Source organism: Leptonychotes weddellii, chromosome 10 (genome assembly GCF_054177405.1).
Source record: "Leptonychotes weddellii isolate Sample4059 chromosome 10, ASM5417740v2, whole genome shotgun sequence".
Lineage (NCBI taxonomy): Eukaryota > Metazoa > Chordata > Mammalia > Carnivora > Phocidae > Leptonychotes > Leptonychotes weddellii.
In genome coordinates, this window is record NC_138378.1 from 424,130 (window position 1) to 439,356 (window position 15,227).

The 15,227-nt window shown below is 63.7% G+C and overlaps 4 protein-coding genes across 12 annotated transcripts in view; 1 reads left to right on the forward strand and 3 right to left on the reverse strand.

Moving 5' to 3' along the window:
• Nucleotides 1-3,514, forward strand: part of ZBTB46 (zinc finger and BTB domain containing 46) — a 70,209-nt gene extending 66,695 nt beyond the window's left edge. For all 6 annotated transcript variants that reach the window (XM_081832385.1, XM_081832386.1, XM_081832389.1 and 3 more), the window contains one exon: nucleotides 65-3,514. In XM_081832385.1, the coding sequence (XP_081688511.1) occupies nucleotides 65-436 (372 nt within the window). In that variant the 3' untranslated portion in view covers nucleotides 437-3,514. The remainder of the gene's footprint in view (nucleotides 1-64) is intronic.
• Nucleotides 3,515-3,663: 149 nt separating this feature from the next.
• Nucleotides 3,664-7,493, reverse strand: SLC2A4RG (SLC2A4 regulator). The gene is made up of 8 exons (XM_081832393.1): nucleotides 7,149-7,493; nucleotides 6,684-6,838; nucleotides 5,640-5,749; nucleotides 5,072-5,244; nucleotides 4,899-4,999; nucleotides 4,555-4,819; nucleotides 4,379-4,470; nucleotides 3,664-4,287 (listed from the first exon to the last, which is right to left on the reverse strand). The coding sequence occupies exons 1-8, from the start codon at nucleotides 7,476-7,478 to the stop codon at nucleotides 4,176-4,178; spliced, it is 1,338 nt and encodes a 445-aa protein (XP_081688519.1). The 5' UTR covers nucleotides 7,479-7,493; the 3' UTR covers nucleotides 3,664-4,175.
• A 607-nt stretch (nucleotides 7,494-8,100) lies between these two features.
• LIME1 (Lck interacting transmembrane adaptor 1) lies at nucleotides 8,101-11,058 on the reverse strand. Of its 2 annotated transcripts, none has more exons than XM_081832394.1 (6): nucleotides 10,495-11,058; nucleotides 9,567-9,685; nucleotides 9,358-9,415; nucleotides 9,200-9,287; nucleotides 8,710-9,074; nucleotides 8,101-8,610 (listed from the first exon to the last, which is right to left on the reverse strand). In XM_081832394.1, the coding sequence occupies exons 1-6, from the start codon at nucleotides 10,627-10,629 to the stop codon at nucleotides 8,374-8,376; spliced, it is 1,002 nt and encodes a 333-aa protein (XP_081688520.1). In that variant the 5' UTR covers nucleotides 10,630-11,058; the 3' UTR covers nucleotides 8,101-8,373. The 2 variants fall into 2 exon arrangements, with proteins under 2 accessions (XP_081688520.1, XP_030874871.2); XM_031019011.2 differs by having other exon boundaries at nucleotides 9,881-11,058.
• Nucleotides 11,059-11,163: 105 nt separating this feature from the next.
• ZGPAT (zinc finger CCCH-type and G-patch domain containing) overlaps nucleotides 11,164-15,227 on the reverse strand; it is a 12,827-nt gene continuing 8,763 nt past the window's right edge. For all 3 annotated transcript variants that reach the window (XM_081832391.1, XM_081832390.1, XM_081832392.1), the window contains exons 3-7: nucleotides 13,600-13,733; nucleotides 13,269-13,424; nucleotides 12,292-12,411; nucleotides 11,804-12,203; nucleotides 11,164-11,590 (exon numbers count right to left, since the gene is read on the reverse strand). In XM_081832391.1, the coding sequence (XP_081688517.1) occupies nucleotides 11,452-11,590; nucleotides 11,804-12,203; nucleotides 12,292-12,411; nucleotides 13,269-13,424; nucleotides 13,600-13,733 (949 nt within the window). In that variant the 3' untranslated portion in view covers nucleotides 11,164-11,451. The remainder of the gene's footprint in view (nucleotides 11,591-11,803; nucleotides 12,204-12,291; nucleotides 12,412-13,268; nucleotides 13,425-13,599; nucleotides 13,734-15,227) is intronic.

The window sequence follows — 15,227 nt, forward strand, 5'->3', positions numbered from 1 at the left end:
CTCATCCCCCGCACGGACCGCACTGACCGCCTGTCTCCCGCACTGACCGCCCGTCCCCCCGCAGGTCCACAGCAAGGACAAGAAGTATGTGTGCAAGTTGTGCAGCCGTGTGTTCATGTCGGCCGCCAGCGTGGGCATCAAGCACGGCTCGCGGCGCCACGGCGTATGTGCCGACTGCGCGGGCCGAGGCGTGGCCGGGCCCCTGGACGGTGGTGGCACGGAGGGCTCCCCCGAGCTGTTCCCTGGCGATGGGCCCTACCTGGAAGACCCCGACGACCCGCGGGGGGAGGGCGAGGAGGAGCTGTGTGAGGACGAGGATGAGGTGGGCCTGGCCCACGAGGACGCGCTGCTGGCGGCCGAGAAGGAGGACGAGGACTCGCCGCGGGGACCCGGCAGCCCCCCGGGGGCGCCCGACAAGGACTTCTGGATCTCCTAGGCCGCGGGTTGGGGGCGGGGGCGGGGGCGGTGCCACCCCTCCAGTGCGCGCGCGTGCGTGTGTGCGGGCGTGTGTGTGTCCGTGTGCATGTGCGTGTCCCTAGGGATGTGCTCTCGCCTGGGGCCCGGCCACGCTGAGCCCCTTTATTCTGCTCCTGCCCCAGACACACACACAGAAACCGGCCCCGCGGGGTCGGAAGCAGGCATGACCCCAGCAAGTAAGGGCTCCGGGACCGAACAGGATGTTGGGGGGCACAGGGTGGGTTTGAGCAGAGGGAGGGCACACGTTCCCTCGTGTCTGCGGGGACCAAGGCAGGGTCCCCAGCAGGGGCGTGTAGCTAGGGCACGCACGATGGCCCGATGGCCGGGTCAAGGTCGGGGCTGGTCGGGGTCATGAGCGTGGTCCCCGAGGCCACAGGTCCAAGGGGTGTTAAGGAAGGTGCTGCATACACCCGATGTCCAGTGCTGGAGTCTCCCCCCGCCCCCTGCTCTGCTCCCCCTTTCTCAGCAGCCTGGTCACTGCCTGCAGCCACCACCGCAGCCTTCTGCCGCTGCTGTGGCGGCCCGCGGAATCCAGGTCCAGTGTACAGAAAGCCCCGTGGCCCTCCTGCCTCTGGGCTTTGGTGCTTCACATACAACAGCTGCAGAAGCCCCTGCCGGGGCCGAGGACTCCCAGGTGCTATCATCCGGTGGAGGCCGCCAGGTGGGGACCGACGTGCCACGCTCCTCTGGTGCAGGGCTCAGCGCGCCCCGCTGCTGGCCACTCAGGGCCCTTTGGGGCGCCCGGGCTCTTCGTTCCGCGTGCACTTCCTTGGGGAGCCCGGGGGCGGCCTCGTCCCCTCGGCTCTGCCGTCCTTCGTGCCCAGGCCCCTCCTGCCGGCCCCTCCTGGGTGCCCTTGCCTTGTTGCTGCTAACACTGGAGGTGGGGATCCTGACAGCCGTGCCGCCTCCCCGCGTGGGTAACCAAACTTTTTAAGTCGTCAGAGACATAGTTGAGGTAGTTAGATAAAATTATTTTGTTTGGCATTATTTTTCTGACGTGACAAAACCTAGCGTCTTTCCTTCAGCTTGTCAGTCCTTCTGTTGTCTTTGTAGATGAGCTCACCGCCTCTTTGTGATCTGGTTTTTTCTGAGTGAAAAGCAAGGGCCCCGCTGTGAGGACCCTCCCCTGGGCCGCAGGACCCGCCCTGGTCTGTCCCCTTCCCCGGTAAGGCCGTCGCGGACCACACTTCACTACTCAGACATTCCGTCCTGCGCCCGCACGGCTCAGGCGCAGGCAGGGCCCGTCCGGGCACGAGCCCCGCTGAGGGCAGTGTTTCTACGTTCTCTTTTTCCACGGACTGTAAGCTTCTACCAGGCTGGTCACCGTGTCACATCTATTCTTTTTAGGTGGAAAAAGGAGAATCCCCCGAGCCCCTAATTTAGGTTCCGGGGGTGGCCTGGAGCGCTCGCCTCCCTGGCTGCCGCTGGGCTGCCGGGGGCCTTCTGTGCGTGTTTTCAGTATCATCGATTAGAGGGCGTGGACAGAGCCGGCCACCGGCCGCCCGCGCTCCTGTCCCCCGAGGGGGCGTGGGGAGCCCTCGCGGGCAGCCCTGCCGGCTCTTCCTGACACGGCGGGTGGGGGTTGGGGGGCGAGGCCAGTGCAGGGGCTCTGGGACCCACTTCCCTTGCTGCCTTTCTCCAGTGAGGCCCCGGGCTGCACCCCTCACAGGGCCCTCAGAACTGTGTACCTCCCCGACTTTCTGACCCCTTTTCTAAACAGACCTACTTTCTTATAAATGTATTTGGAAACCAGACCTTTGCTACCAACAGTGTCTCTGGGTTTTGTCCCGGTCCCACCGCTCAGGCCGTCCTGCCCACACCCTGGGCCATCTCTGCCTCCGCACTCAGGACATCTCGCTCTTTCCGACCCGCTCGCTCCCTGCTTTGGACCACCCTTGCTGACCTTTTTGGAGGGTCGCTCTCAGTGCCACAGGGGCATTTTCTTCCTTAAAACCAATACTGTACTGGAAAACCGAGGGCTCCACTCCTGCCCACCAAGTTCGCAAGGCGTGTGCTGCAAGGCAGGCTCGCCGTCCTACGCAGTTTGCCGCCGTCGACGGAAATGAAGGCATCCCCTCTCAGGAGGCGTGGAGGGAAAAGACGTGTAATGAAGGGTTTTTTTACGTGACTGGTTTTTTTTTAAATCAATGTTTAAACTAATAAATATTTTTTTATGAAGAGGAGAAAAATGTGTAGATTACATTTCACGTTTTGTACTTTTTTGTTTGTGTCTGTCTGTATTTTGGTGTTTGCAACACCAAAGTGGAAAATGCAGTCTGTTGAGTGGTGAGTTCTTTGGGGTGGGGGGGGCAGGGAACCCGTATGACTTTTGTATCAAGCTCTGGATCCCGACCAGGTTGTATATTTGGACTCTGGGTTTTGGGAAACAGTCATAACACTGCCAGGACTGAATAGGGACCTCGACTCAAGAGACACGGCTACTCCTTCCAACTTTGCACATCTTCCTTTTTAAAAAAGAAACTGAGAAAAGGCAAAAACTGGAACTTTTTGCAGTATGATGAAAGATAATCTTATTTTCGCTCATTCTGTGACACGTGCAACGCTGAAGAAAGCCATACTTACTGGTGGTTTTTACTTTTTAGGTTCTATATTGTGTTTGTGTGTGTGGCCCTTTCAGAACCACTCGTAGTGAGGGTGCTGTGTGTGTGCTTTTCTGAAATATTTATTTTTTCAACATGCTTTCAACCTGTCAACAAAAACAAAACAAACAAGGGCAGTGTTTGAAAATTGTTGGTTTTCTTTCCCTTGGGGATAATCTATAGCATATCAACTTTATATTATCATAAACCTGTGTTTGTATTGGAGATGTGTTTAATATTTGGGAGAAGAGACTTTGGTGATCGGCTGGCAGAAAATCGCAGCTGTTGCAGTCCGTAGCCACAGGGCAGGTGGACGGCACCTTCCTGTCTGTCGGGGCGAGCTCTGGGCCTGCCTGGGGGTCTCCTTCCTGTGACGGGTTAGCTTCGACCTTCTTGCAAAGCTTCCACTTTCAATAAACTGGGAAATTGCTGCTCAAGCGGACGCCTCGTGAGTGTTTCACAGTGTCCCCTCCTCCTGTGTCAGGGAGTGAGCCCTCTGCGGTCTGTTGGCTGGCCTCCCTGGTCTGCCCACCCACCACCCCTGCCTCTGGCAGGATCTCAGTTCCCCCCAGGAGGCAGACACGGCTTCTGGAAAAACCCCAAATCTTTAATTTTTCTCCTTGCCTGGCGCGGCCCAGACTCGAGACACCTGAGCTTCGCAAACAAGATACAAACGTCAGCGCCCGGGGCCCTCGAACCATCGGGTTAAGTGCGGGCAGGGGAGGCCCCTCCCTGACACCCCTCAAAGTGCATCACAGACCGGCCCCCATGTGGCCCTGAAGTTGGCCCATCAGCACCCTGACGAGTCCATGGGCTGACAGACAGGGAGGGCGGCCACCCCCAGGGACCCCGGGCCAAGGGGACAGCCGTGAGGTTTGGCTTTAGTGCAAAAGGCTGGTTTCTTCAGAGGCACTTTGAGTGGTGGGACCCCCCCCACAAACCTCTGGGGGTCCAGGGTCACCGAACTTCCCCCACCGATAAAAAGCAGACCCTGCCGCAGGAGGAGCGCCTGGCTGGGGGCTGGGGGTAGCTTATTTTCTCCTCGGCAGAGTCCTGGGGAGCGGGGCAGCAGCCTGGGGTGGGCACGGGCGCGCATGCTCAGTCCAGGAAGCGCTGGCACGCCTTCTTCCAGCGGCAGGCTGTGCACCACAGGTCCCGGTGCTCCATGCCGTACACCTTCCGGCACTTCTTGGCGTCACCCCGGGGCTTCCTGGGGGGACGCAGAGGAGATGCGGCGGGCTCATGCTAGGCCGGGACCCTCCCTGCCGGACACCTGCCCCGGCCCCTCAACACGCACGCACCTTGGGTTGGCGCCAAGCTTGGAGGGCAGGGTTGGCACACAGGTCCTGACGGTGGTGGGCCGTGGCTCCAGGCGGATGGGGGCCAGGCAGCCCTGAGAGGAGACACAGCTGTGTCCTCTCCCCCGTCCCGAGCACCCCGAGACTCACCCCGAGCTGCTGCCTGTGGCCTCACCCACCTGGAAGGTGTTGTCACCGTGGCACACCTCAGGGGGTGCCGCAGAGCTCAGCACGGGGACTGGGGGCAGGGCCAGCGGCCGCAGCAGGCTGGACAGGGTCGGGGGCTCTGGCAGCTGCAGGCGGGGGAAGGCGGGTGGCGCGGAGGCTGTGGGGGACGCTGGGGACAGGCTGGACAGCCCGTCTGCCAGCACATCCATGCCAACGTCCAGCTCTGTGTAGTAGAAGTCCTCCTCACCGTCGCTCTGCTCTGGCTCTGCCTGCCGCCTGCGGGGGACACAGTGGGTGGGAGCTGAAGCCTTGGTCCACCTGGCTTGCCCCACCCCCCCCACCAGCCCCACCGCACCCCAGGTGCACCAGGCGGATGTGTCTCTGCATCCCGGAGGCCGTGCTCAGCACCTTCCCACACCGCTTCCACAGACACTGGAACAGGACCTGCACTGAGCTCTGGGTGACAAGGGCTGGTGGTCAGGCATGGCCACCGCGTCCACCCCGCCCTGAGGGCTGCCTCAGGCTCACCTTCCTCTTCCTTGGGGCAGGTTCCCCAAATAGGAAATGGGCTGCCTCAGAGGGCAGTGGGGGTGATGGGGTAGATGGAGAGGACTGGTCGCTGGCCAGGTCCCAGCCCCAGTCTCCGCTGCAGCTGCCCAGTGGCCGCACCAGGGCCTCCTTCCAGGGCTCCAAGCCAGGCTCTGTGGGGACACACCGGCAGCCGTGTTAGGGCTTCCGTCGGGCTCGGGCTGCTCTTCAGAGGCTGCCGCTGCAAGCCCCTTAACTCTGCGCCTCCGCCCGTTCACCTGGTCACGGATGAGCCATGTCTTTTGGAGGAAGCAGTGGCCGGGAGGACTAGCCTCCTCAACACAGGGACATCCTGTGTGGGGAGACGCCTGGCCAGCCAGGGGGAAATGGACAGGTCACAGGCCCGCAGACTGGGACACACTGAGAGGCACTGGGGGTCCTGATGTCTGTCTCAGGCCTCAAGAGGTCTATTTAGAAGGTGGTGTTCCAGGCAAAGAGGTTCTGCTTGCCCCAAGGGGTGGGCAACCACAGGGTCCCGGAGACCCCAGGCCAGGTGTCTCAGTCTCACCTGGGCTACAGGCTGCAGCTGGGGCCCCCAGCAGGAGGGGACTGGTGGACAGACTTGTGAGGGCAGCCGCAGCCATGACCTCATCCAGTCGGGATTTTCCCGGGGGGGCTCTGGAAGAGATGTGGGTGGCGTCCAGCAAGTACTCCAAGCTCCTCCCCTAGCCCAGCACACGTGCAGGCCTGGGCTGTGTGTGTGTGTGTGTGTGTGTGTGTGTGTGTGTGTGTGTGTGTGTGTGTGTGTGTGGCGCGGCTCCCTCCCTCCAGGCACTGGGCTGGAGGCCCGTCTCCACCCCCAGCTCGGATTACAGAGACCAAATCTCCAGGAACCACCAGACACAGGGCCCAGGCTGGGGTCTCCCTGAAGCCTGAGTCCTCTGCAGCCTGGGCTTTGTTCCACGGTGGCTCCTTCAGGCCCAGGCGCTGGACAGGGGTCTGAGGCCCCACCCCCAGGCCGGGCCAGGCGAGGCCAGGCCGGGCCCAGCCCTCCCCCCAATCACACAGTAACCAGGGTTGTGCAACAGCAGCTGCGGCCGCGCCAGGCCTGGGAGGGAGGGACCAGCCAGCAGCAGCCAGGGGAGACAAGCTGGGTCCCCAGGCCCCAGCAGGCCAGGCCACAGCCCGCCTCTACCTGAGAAGCCAGCTTTGGGTGTGGGGCACCCAGGAGGGTTTTAGGCAGGGCTAGGAGATGGCCGTCAGAAGCCCTGGGGTTCCTGGACCGTCAACCTCACGTCAGCGGGCAGCCTCTACGGCACAGAGACTGAGAGGGGCCCCCTCCCAGCTCTGCGCTCTGGCCCCCAGAGCTTGGGGGGCGCACGGGGCACGATACACTGATAATTTCTGCTCCACTCCAACAGCGCTGGAGAGCTGGGGAGGGGGGCAGAAACCCCAGGTCCGGGCCCTGACCTGCCCTCCACCAAGACCCCTCCACCCTCCGTGGGGTGGGGCTCGAGAAGGCACGTGCCCGCGCCCCACCCACCACCCCTGCGCACACCAGCGCACGTGTGCGCACGCCCACCTCGGCCTGGCGCGATAGACCCTGGCTCACCTCTGCGCTGGCACAGGGATGTGCGCCGACGGCTTCGGGGGCCCCACCGCCGCCCCCGCCCACGTCCCCGGGACCCCTAGGTTGGCGGCCCGCGGCTCCGGCTCCCGAGGCAGCACGAACTCCAAGCCCGCAAAGCCGCCGCCCACGGCAGGGCCCTGCGGAAGGGGCAGGCTCAGCGCAGGCAGCGGCACGGGGGTTCCCAGCCCCCACCCCGGATCCGCTCCGCACCCGCCCCCCAAACCGGCTGCGGCCGGTGGGGACGGCGCAGCCCCGCCCCCGGCCCCGCCCCCGGCCCGGCGCGGCGGGAAGCGCTCCCGGGCCGCTCGGCCGGGCACTGCCAGGCCCGCGGACACGCGCGGACCGCCACGGCCGCCCCGCCCCCCGGGGCCCAAAGTTTGTGCAGCCCCGACGCCATCTTTGCAGCGAGGGAGTTTGGTCGGCGCCCCGCCCCCCGGCGCCCGGTACCTGCGGCGGCGCGGGCACCGATACGGGCGCGGCCGCGGGGTCCCGGCCGGCGGCACGGGGCGGGGGGCGCCCGCAGCCCGGAACGGGCAGCGGAGGGCGCTCGGCCTCCATGGCCAGCCGGCCGGCCGGGTGCCGAGGCTGCAGCGGCGAGGGCGGACGCTCGGGACACGGCCCCCCAGGCCGGGCCGGGCCGGGCTGGCCGGGCCGCCGACCCCTGCCCTCGATCGGCCGCCGCCCGCGCCGCGCGGCCGGGAGGCTGCCGGCCGGCCACGCCCCCTTCGCGCGGCTCCCGCGCCCCGCCTTGCGGCCCCGCCCCTGGCGCACGCCCATTGGCTCGCGCGCTGTATCAACATTCCGAGGTGGACCGCGGCCGGGGCCAGCCGCGCTCCCATTGGCTTGCGCTCCGAGGCCCGGCCCCCGAGCCGGCCGCAGCCGCGCGGCCTGGGGAAAGGGCCCCGCTCGCGGCACCGCCGGTTCCTGTCGGTCCCTCGCCCCTGCGGAGCCCGGGGTGCCCGTGCGCCCCCGCCGCCGGGGAGGGCCGGCTTACTCGCGGGTGTGCCTGCGCGCAGAGCTGCCAGATCCGGGGAAGGGGTCGCGTCTCCTTGGCGGGCTTCCCGGGAGCAGGTTATTCTTTAACGCACGACTGCCCACCTACCCCGTACCTTATGTAACACCAGGGGCTGGGCGGCGGAGCCCTCCCTTAGTGTTCAGGGTCCAAGTCCCACCCTGGGGCGGTCAGCTCGCGGGCCGGCTGCAACACGTGCTAAGACCGACTTGGCCTGGGGACCACCACCCCTAGAGCTAGCTTCCCTTCCCCACACTGTCTTCTGAAACTGACCAGCTGCGCACAGCTTCAGGCGGCAGGGCCCAGACACCCCAGGCAGGAGTGCCCTTCAGACAATCCCTGCCAACCTTCCCAGGCCTTCAAGAAAAGTAGGCTGTGAGGCACGGCTGTATTCATCCTCCCTGCGCTGGGGATTTATTAAGACCTTGGGAGAGGCTAAGAGGCCACGGCAGCCAGGACCCCCAGGGACCTCACAGGCTGGAAGCCTTGGGATCTGGACTTTGTGCTGCCAACTTCGGGGGGCGGGGATAGGGAATGGGCGTTGGGCAGTACTCTGGAAGGAGGAACTCTATACTTGGTCGTTCCAGGCAGATGGGGAGTTGGAGACCCCTCCCTAGGTTGAGGCTGGGGAAGCCTGCAAAGGTGCACTCATGCTAACAGCTAGAGCAGGAGGGCTCCAGGTGCTGGGGCGGGGGGGGCGGGCATCTCCTGGATACTCTCATACACATTTTCCAGGAGGCCATCATCCTTGCCCAGGCCCCTGAGTGGGAGGGTCTCGTAGGACTGGTCACTTCCCAGAGGCGGAATTACTCCCCTGCCCTTCGGGTCCAGCTGGTCTGTGGCAGGTCCTGGGTCCCTCTTTTTAGGCTTCCTGACTCTGGAGTACAGGATGTCCACCTGGGAGAGAGGAAGCCAACCCAAGGAGGGGTCAGCACCATAGACTCCTTCGAGGACCTGTACAGCCCTACCCACCCTACCCCCTCCGCTCCAATTTACCTGAACAGCTGGGGTCAGCTTGGCCTTCCCCTGCCCCAGGCTTTGGGGGCCCTGATCTGTTTCCTTGAGCTTCTGGATACAAGCATACTCCGCCACCTCAGGTCTGGCCTCAGGCCCAGGCCTGGCACAGCTGCTGGTTAGCCGTGCCCCTGCCCACACCACAGGGCTGGCTGCCAGGCTGGCCCTGGGGATTGCAGCCAGCCCCACATTGGAATAGGTGGCCTCGGGGCAGATGGAGGGTGAGGTGGCAGCAGGCATTGCCTGGGGCAGTTCCCGGTGTGAGAAGGCTGCCATAGGCCTGCTGGTGCCTCTGGGCACCTCCAGCCATTGTGGGCGCAGGATATCCATGCTGGCAGGCCGCGGAGCTAGGGGTCAAGACAGAGGTTACTGGGGCAGGGGGGCAGGGAACCGATGCGGGGGGAGCCGCGGAGCTGCTCCAGGGTGCAAGCCCCGCCCATGCCCCGGTCCCGCCCCTCCCGGCTGGGCTCACCTCTGCAGCCAGCAGGGCCCGGATGCAGCTCGTGCAGTCTTGTGTCCGACTTGCTGAGGGTGCAGAAGTGGTGTCGTCTCAGCAGTGACTGGGGGCAAGGAAGGCTGGTGGGTCCTGTGCTGGCCCCGCCCTGGCCCCCGGGACAGCCTGGCACTCACCGCTTCCGCTGGCATCACACCGCCCTGGGGCCTGGCCCGCTGCCTCTGCACCCGCTTCCTGGGGGCAAGAGTCTCATCAGGCCAGGGAGGCAGAGATGGGGGGCTGAGGTGCCAGGCTCTGGTGCAAGGCCCAGCAGGGAGGCTCACGCACAGAGCCAAACCTGCTTGGAGCCATGCCCCACACCAAACCCAGGTCAGGGATGACATACCTGTGGCAGGCCGTGCACAGTGTCCACAGCCAGAGGGACAGGGCAAGGCACCCGAGGACCCAGAGGGCAGGAGGGGCTGAGGGCACCTGTGGCCCCATCCTGCGAAGCCGCAGGTAGGCCTGGGGGCAAGAAGACAGGGTGCTGGAGGCGGAGAGGCTGGGCACCTACCTGGCAGCCCCCCTGCTGCACCTCAAGCTGCTGGGCAGTCTCCTCCCCCTGGGGCGCTCTGACTCAGCACACAGGAAACCCCAGGCTCCACAGCCCCTCCTTCCTACAGAAGCATGGAGTCCAGGCCCTAGCAGCTACCTTCTCACCTCTGAAGGGGGGCTCCTCGTGACACGGAAGGAGGTGTGCTTTGCTTGGCCCCGTGAGTACCTGAGTGGGCGAAGATGACCCAAACGGTAGCTGAGCATGGCCGGTGAGGAGGGGCAGGGGAGTTGTGAGCAGGCCAAGGGCCTGCTGTGGTCACCGTAGCCTGAACTTGGGACCTAGGGAGGTCCTGAGGTCACACCCTAGGCCCTCTAAGGCACAGGCCACTGTCTCAGATGGTGCCCCCCTAGCCATCCACTGCTGAGCTTTGTCCCCTGAGGGGCTGGATAGGCAGGGGAGGGGTCAGCAGGCAGGGAGAGGTTGCTTTGTCCCATGACTGCCCCCACTCCACTTCTCCCTGGCTCTCCACCCCTCCCCTCCAACTGTCCCTGCCATCGGATCATGGTCTTCTTCCTGGGATCTTAGCAGAGCTGCTGGGGTGGGGTGTCTCTAGAGACGGGGGGCCAGTCTGCCCAGACCCAGGGGGAGTGGGCTTAGCTCGTAAGAGGGTCTGGGATGGCTAACCTGGTCCTCCCAGACCCCAACCCTCAGCTGCTCCCAGGAGGGCACCAAGGGGCCTGGGGACCTGACCAGGGTGGAAGCCAGAACAGGCACTTACCAAGGCCCGCGCGTGGTGGCCCCTCCTCAGCCCCGTGTGGAGCAGGCCCGGCGGCTTGGGCACCCTGCGAAGTGCCTCTGTACAGCCCTCAGCCACGCTCCCCACCTCACTTCCTGCCTGTGCATCTCCCTGCATCTCCCCAAGCAGCCACTCAACGCTCTGCAGCCATCGCTCCTGCCGCAGCCCCCGTGTGGGGTCTAGACATCACTTGGCGGGTGTGTGCAGCACGCCAGCGCTGCTCCCAGAGCCTAACTCGTGGTCTCCTCCCCCCGTGAGGTGGGCACACACCGGTGAGGAGACAGGCACAGCACGGGAACTGGGCGGTCTCGTGGCCGCTGAATCCTGGGGCTGAACCCAGGCTCGCAGACTTCCAAACCCACCCCACCAGGTCCTCCTGCCTCATTCATGGTGCTTCCTGAGGACGCATCTGGCCACGACCTCCTCCCCCTGCTGTAACATCAAGTCCCACACACTTGTGGGGGTCAGGCAACGTGGGGGAGGGGCTGCTGGCAGAGCCCCACCCAAGAGAGCAAGGAGAATGCCAGCCTTTGGGCCCTCCGCCTCTGGGCAGGGGGCAGCGCCCACTCAGGGCCCCTCCAGCCTGGCCCCATGGCCCTGTGCAGAGACCCCTCTGCCCCCAAAGACCCCACAAGCCAGCTGAGCCTTCACTGAAAGACACAACACGATCACTTTAATGTCTTTGCGAAGGAGACCCCCTAAGACACTGGCAGGTGGGCTCAACGGGCAAGTTAAGTGTCCAGACGTGACCCCTGCAGCCCCATCTCCATTCAGCAGTGTCCACATGCCCTGGGCCAGGGAGAAGGCTGGCCATGGGGGCTAGGCTGGGAGCAGGGGCCCCTCTTCCAGTAGCATCTAGTTGCTGGGTGACAGCTAGTCTTCCAGAGGGCAGCCAGGAGCTGGGGGCCCTGAGCTCTGTCCACTGCGTGCACAGGGGCTCTAGAACTCAGTCATCTTCTTGTGGGTGTCTGCTTTCCTCTGCTCGCGCTGCAGGCCTGCCTCCTGGGCCTGGAGCTGCCCCAGCTCCCGCTGGGCTCCCATCAGCCTCTCCTGCAGCTGGGCTGCCGTCACACTGTGCCTAGACAGGAGCCTGCCGTTCAGCATGGGCTGCCGGGCCACCGGCATGAAGCCCCCACAGTGCCGTGGCCACTGCCCATCCTCCTCCAGGCATCAGACCCTCCTCAGACAGCCCCCACCCTCGGTCAGAGCAATCTCCCGCGTGGGAACTGGGGGCTGAAGGCACTGCCACCCTGGGGTGCACCCTCTGCCCTGGGTTCAGCCCCACACGTACCGGCCGGTGTTTCGGGCGAGGGCCTTCTGGATGCCCTGGATGTCCCGCTGGGTTTGCTCGATCTTCTTCTCAGTCTGGAAGAGCTGCAGGCTCAGGGCCCGCTTGGCACTCTTGCTGGCATGGTATATTTCCTTGCCGCTCCTCCTCCCCGGGGGGGCCCCCTTAGGCTCCAGGGCCCCAGGGGCCCGGCACTGCAGCTTTTCGTTCAGAAAGTCAAACACACTACGAGGGGGAGGACGCCCACCCCTGCTCCCCCGGCATCTCGGGGGCCTCCGGGTTCCAGGCGTGCTGCCCTTGGTCCTCTCCTGCAGGATCTCTGCGCACTGGTCCAGCGACTTCCCTCGAGGAAGCACCACAGCATGGATGGGCTCCACCCGGCCCTCTGCGTGTCGGCCCAAACCTGGGGGCACACAGGACTAGCGCTGTTGCTGCTGGACCTGAGCGGGGCTGTAGCCGCCCCTCCCCTCCCCAGGGCAGCACACACTCACCCTTGCCAAACTCGTAGCCCATCTTGGCCAGGAGTCTGGAGCCAATGCCCCGTGTGTGCACCTCCCAGCCAGCAAAAGCGGAGCTGCAGGTCCCGTGGTCGGTAGTACCGGGTTCCACCACTGCAGGAAACAGGGCAGTGGCTCGGCCCCACTGGACATGGAGCACCCTGGGCTCTCCATGTTAGCCCAAGAGCTCAGCTCTGGCCCAGGGCTGTGATGCCCGGCACCTCAGGCTCTCCATCGATTGCTCAGACCTGTCGTTGGCACGTGACTCTAAGGCCGAGCACTGGCAGAGTGGGGCAGAGTCTGCTGCATCCCTCCCCACACCTCAACGCCACCCCCGAGGGCACATGGTAGCCCTCCCCCCTGGAGCCCTCCCCTGACCCACCTTCTCAGGTGGTGAGCTCCCCTCCTCCCCTGGTAGAAAGTCACCACCCACTTCATGGCTCAGTCCTCCCCTCAGTCCTCTCTACATCCTAACTGACCCCTCGGGAGGGCTGGACACCTCCAGCTATACCTGAAACTCTCCTGTCCCTGGCTGTCCGGACCCAGCCTCCCCTCTATCCACCAGACACCCGGCCCATGGGGAGACCACTGGAAGGAGCTGCTCCTGCCTGCACTCCACGCCCCACCGGCCCCGTCTTACACGCCGACTTGCGTGTCAGCCCTGCCTCGGCACACACCGCTTCGGCATGCAGGGCGTGGAGTTGTAACCCTCACATGTGCTCCCTGAAGACAAGGGCCAGGTCTCTGCCTCTGTGGGTCTCAGAACCTGCCCCCCAGCCTGCACACGCTCTGTCATCTCCCCTACCTGCTCAGGCATGAGTGCCCCCTCTGCTGAGCACAGCCCACCTCCCTGCAGCCACACTGTCCAACGGGTCCGAGGGTCACAGGCCCTGCCAGCCGGAAGCCTCGCAGGTCGACTGCTGCCAATGCTTCCCCTGCCTGGCTTCTGAGACCCTGACCTGCTGCCGTACCTCTGGCATAGCTTGGGTCATCCGCGTCGCCACTGTCGGAGTCCGAGGACCCTGCGGGGTCCGTGCGCAGTGGGGGCAGGATGCCGTCCCCCTCCACCACGGCCTCCTTCAGCAGCAGTGAGTCAAACCTGACTGTGTAGTAGCCGTTATCCACATCTGGAGGCAGGGGACAAAAAGGCAGGCCAGGTCAATGGCCTCAACAGGTGGTAGGAACCACACTGAGTGTTGGAAGGAAGGTGGGACCGAGGTTGAGGGTGGCCTTGCTCCACCTGGGCATGCAACGGGGCTCTCCAGTAAGAGCCCTGTCTGAGAGGCCTGTGGGCAGCCTCACCGGTTATCCGAGCCGGGTACCAGAGGCCGTCCTGCTGCTTGGCCAGACATGCAGAGCCGGCCTGGAGGGAGCTCAGGTCTGGGTCCTGGAAGGGGCGCAGCTCGTCCACAGAGACCACTTGCCCATGGGAGAACCTGCCAAGACAACCACAGGGGACAAGGGCTCAGACACAGCGCACTAGGGGCAAGTGAACCCAGGAGAACCAAGTCCACCTGCCTGGGCACTGCTGTGAAGGGAGGGAGAGACGGGAAACAAACGGACACACACACGCGCATGGATGCATGTACACACATACACCCCCGCACACAAACACAGGCAGGTGTATGCAAGACGCACACTCTCTCCTTTGCAGGATGGATCTGGCCCCGAGGACAAGATGCTTTGCACTACTCTCCAGCTTTCTGGGCTAGAGTAACGACATGGTGGGCAGACACCCATGGGACTAAAGCTCCCCATCGCCTCTCCACCAGACAGGAGGTCCTGACACTAACAGATAATCAAGGCAGGTGTGTGTGTGTGTGTGTGTGCTCACAGGACTGAGTCCTTCCCAAACCAAGTGGGAGAACACAGTTGTAACAGCAATGTCCTGACCTTTAGATTTCAGTGAACCAGTGAGATTAAAACCAAAACCGAGAGAGGGGAGAGGAGGGGGGAAGAAGAAGGCGAAGAAAGAGGAAGAAATGTGGGGACAAAGGACTACAAGCTTCAACTCTGCCAAATAAAGGCATGAAAGACTAACCACATATCCACTCTACTGTGCCAGCATTTCAAAGAGGAAACTGTTTTAACCCTACAAGAGCAATCAAGGACTTGCATTCACCCCGCGACGCAGAGACAATGCAGCCGTGGCAAGTCCTTCCAGGCGGAAATTGGTGGTGGCACAGGGAACAGAAAAGACAGGTTCCACCCTCTCACAGGTGGACAAAGATGGCCTCAGACACCTCCCCTGGCAAGATTCCGGGCAGTTCCTTCTGCTCCCTGTCCTCAGGCCCTCAGGACGCTGCCAATGACCGAGTAGCACCAGCATCTGCAAGACTGGGCCCCAGACGCACTGCAGTGGTGACTCTGCTTGAAGATCCTTGTTCAACCAAGGAGCAACACAATGTGTTCAAAAGGGGAGGCCAACACCCAGGACTGAGTTCAGCCAAATACCCACTTCAACACTCCCACAGACGCACGCCTCCACAGACATGCATGCCCACACGTGCCCCCACACACCCCCAGACATGTACCCCCCAGACATGCGTGCCCCTGCACACACACATCCCCCTCATGCCTGCCCCCACAGACACGTGCACCCCACACACATATCCCCCAAACACGTGCACCCCCACGGACACGTGCGCCCACACACATCCCCAGACATGCACCCCCAGACACGCGTGCCCCCACAAGCCCCCACAGACACACCCCACAGACAAGCGTGCACCAGACACATGCCCCCCCCACGCCCCAACACACACACCCCAGACATGTACACGCCCCCACAGACACATGCACCCCCACAGACATACGCCCCCATAGACACCACCAATTAAAATTTCTCTGCAGGAATCTTCAGTGATAACAGAAGCCTGAAAATTTGGTATACTCCTTAACCTGGGAAAGCACGTCTAAGAAATGATTCT

Coding starts and splice junctions, on each gene's coding strand:
- SLC2A4RG (XM_081832393.1), bottom strand. CDS start 7,478: ATGGGCGTGCGCCAGGGGCGGGGCCGCAAGGCGGGGCGCGGGAGCCGC. Junction 5,750..6,683: donor ATCCCTGTGCCAGCGCAGAG/GTGAGCCAGGGT, acceptor CATCTCTTCCAG/AGCCCCCCCGGGAAAATCCC. Junction 4,471..4,554: donor ACGGTGACAACACCTTCCAG/GTGGGTGAGGCC, acceptor GTCTCCTCTCAG/GGCTGCCTGGCCCCCATCCG.
- LIME1 (XM_081832394.1), bottom strand. CDS start 10,629: ATGCAGGGAGATGCACAGGCAGGAAGTGAGGTGGGGAGCGTGGCTGAG. Junction 9,416..9,566: donor CTGTGCACGGCCTGCCACAG/GTATGTCATCCC, acceptor TCTTGCCCCCAG/GAAGCGGGTGCAGAGGCAGC. Junction 9,288..9,357: donor GTGTGATGCCAGCGGAAGCG/GTGAGTGCCAGG, acceptor CCTTGCCCCCAG/TCACTGCTGAGACGACACCA.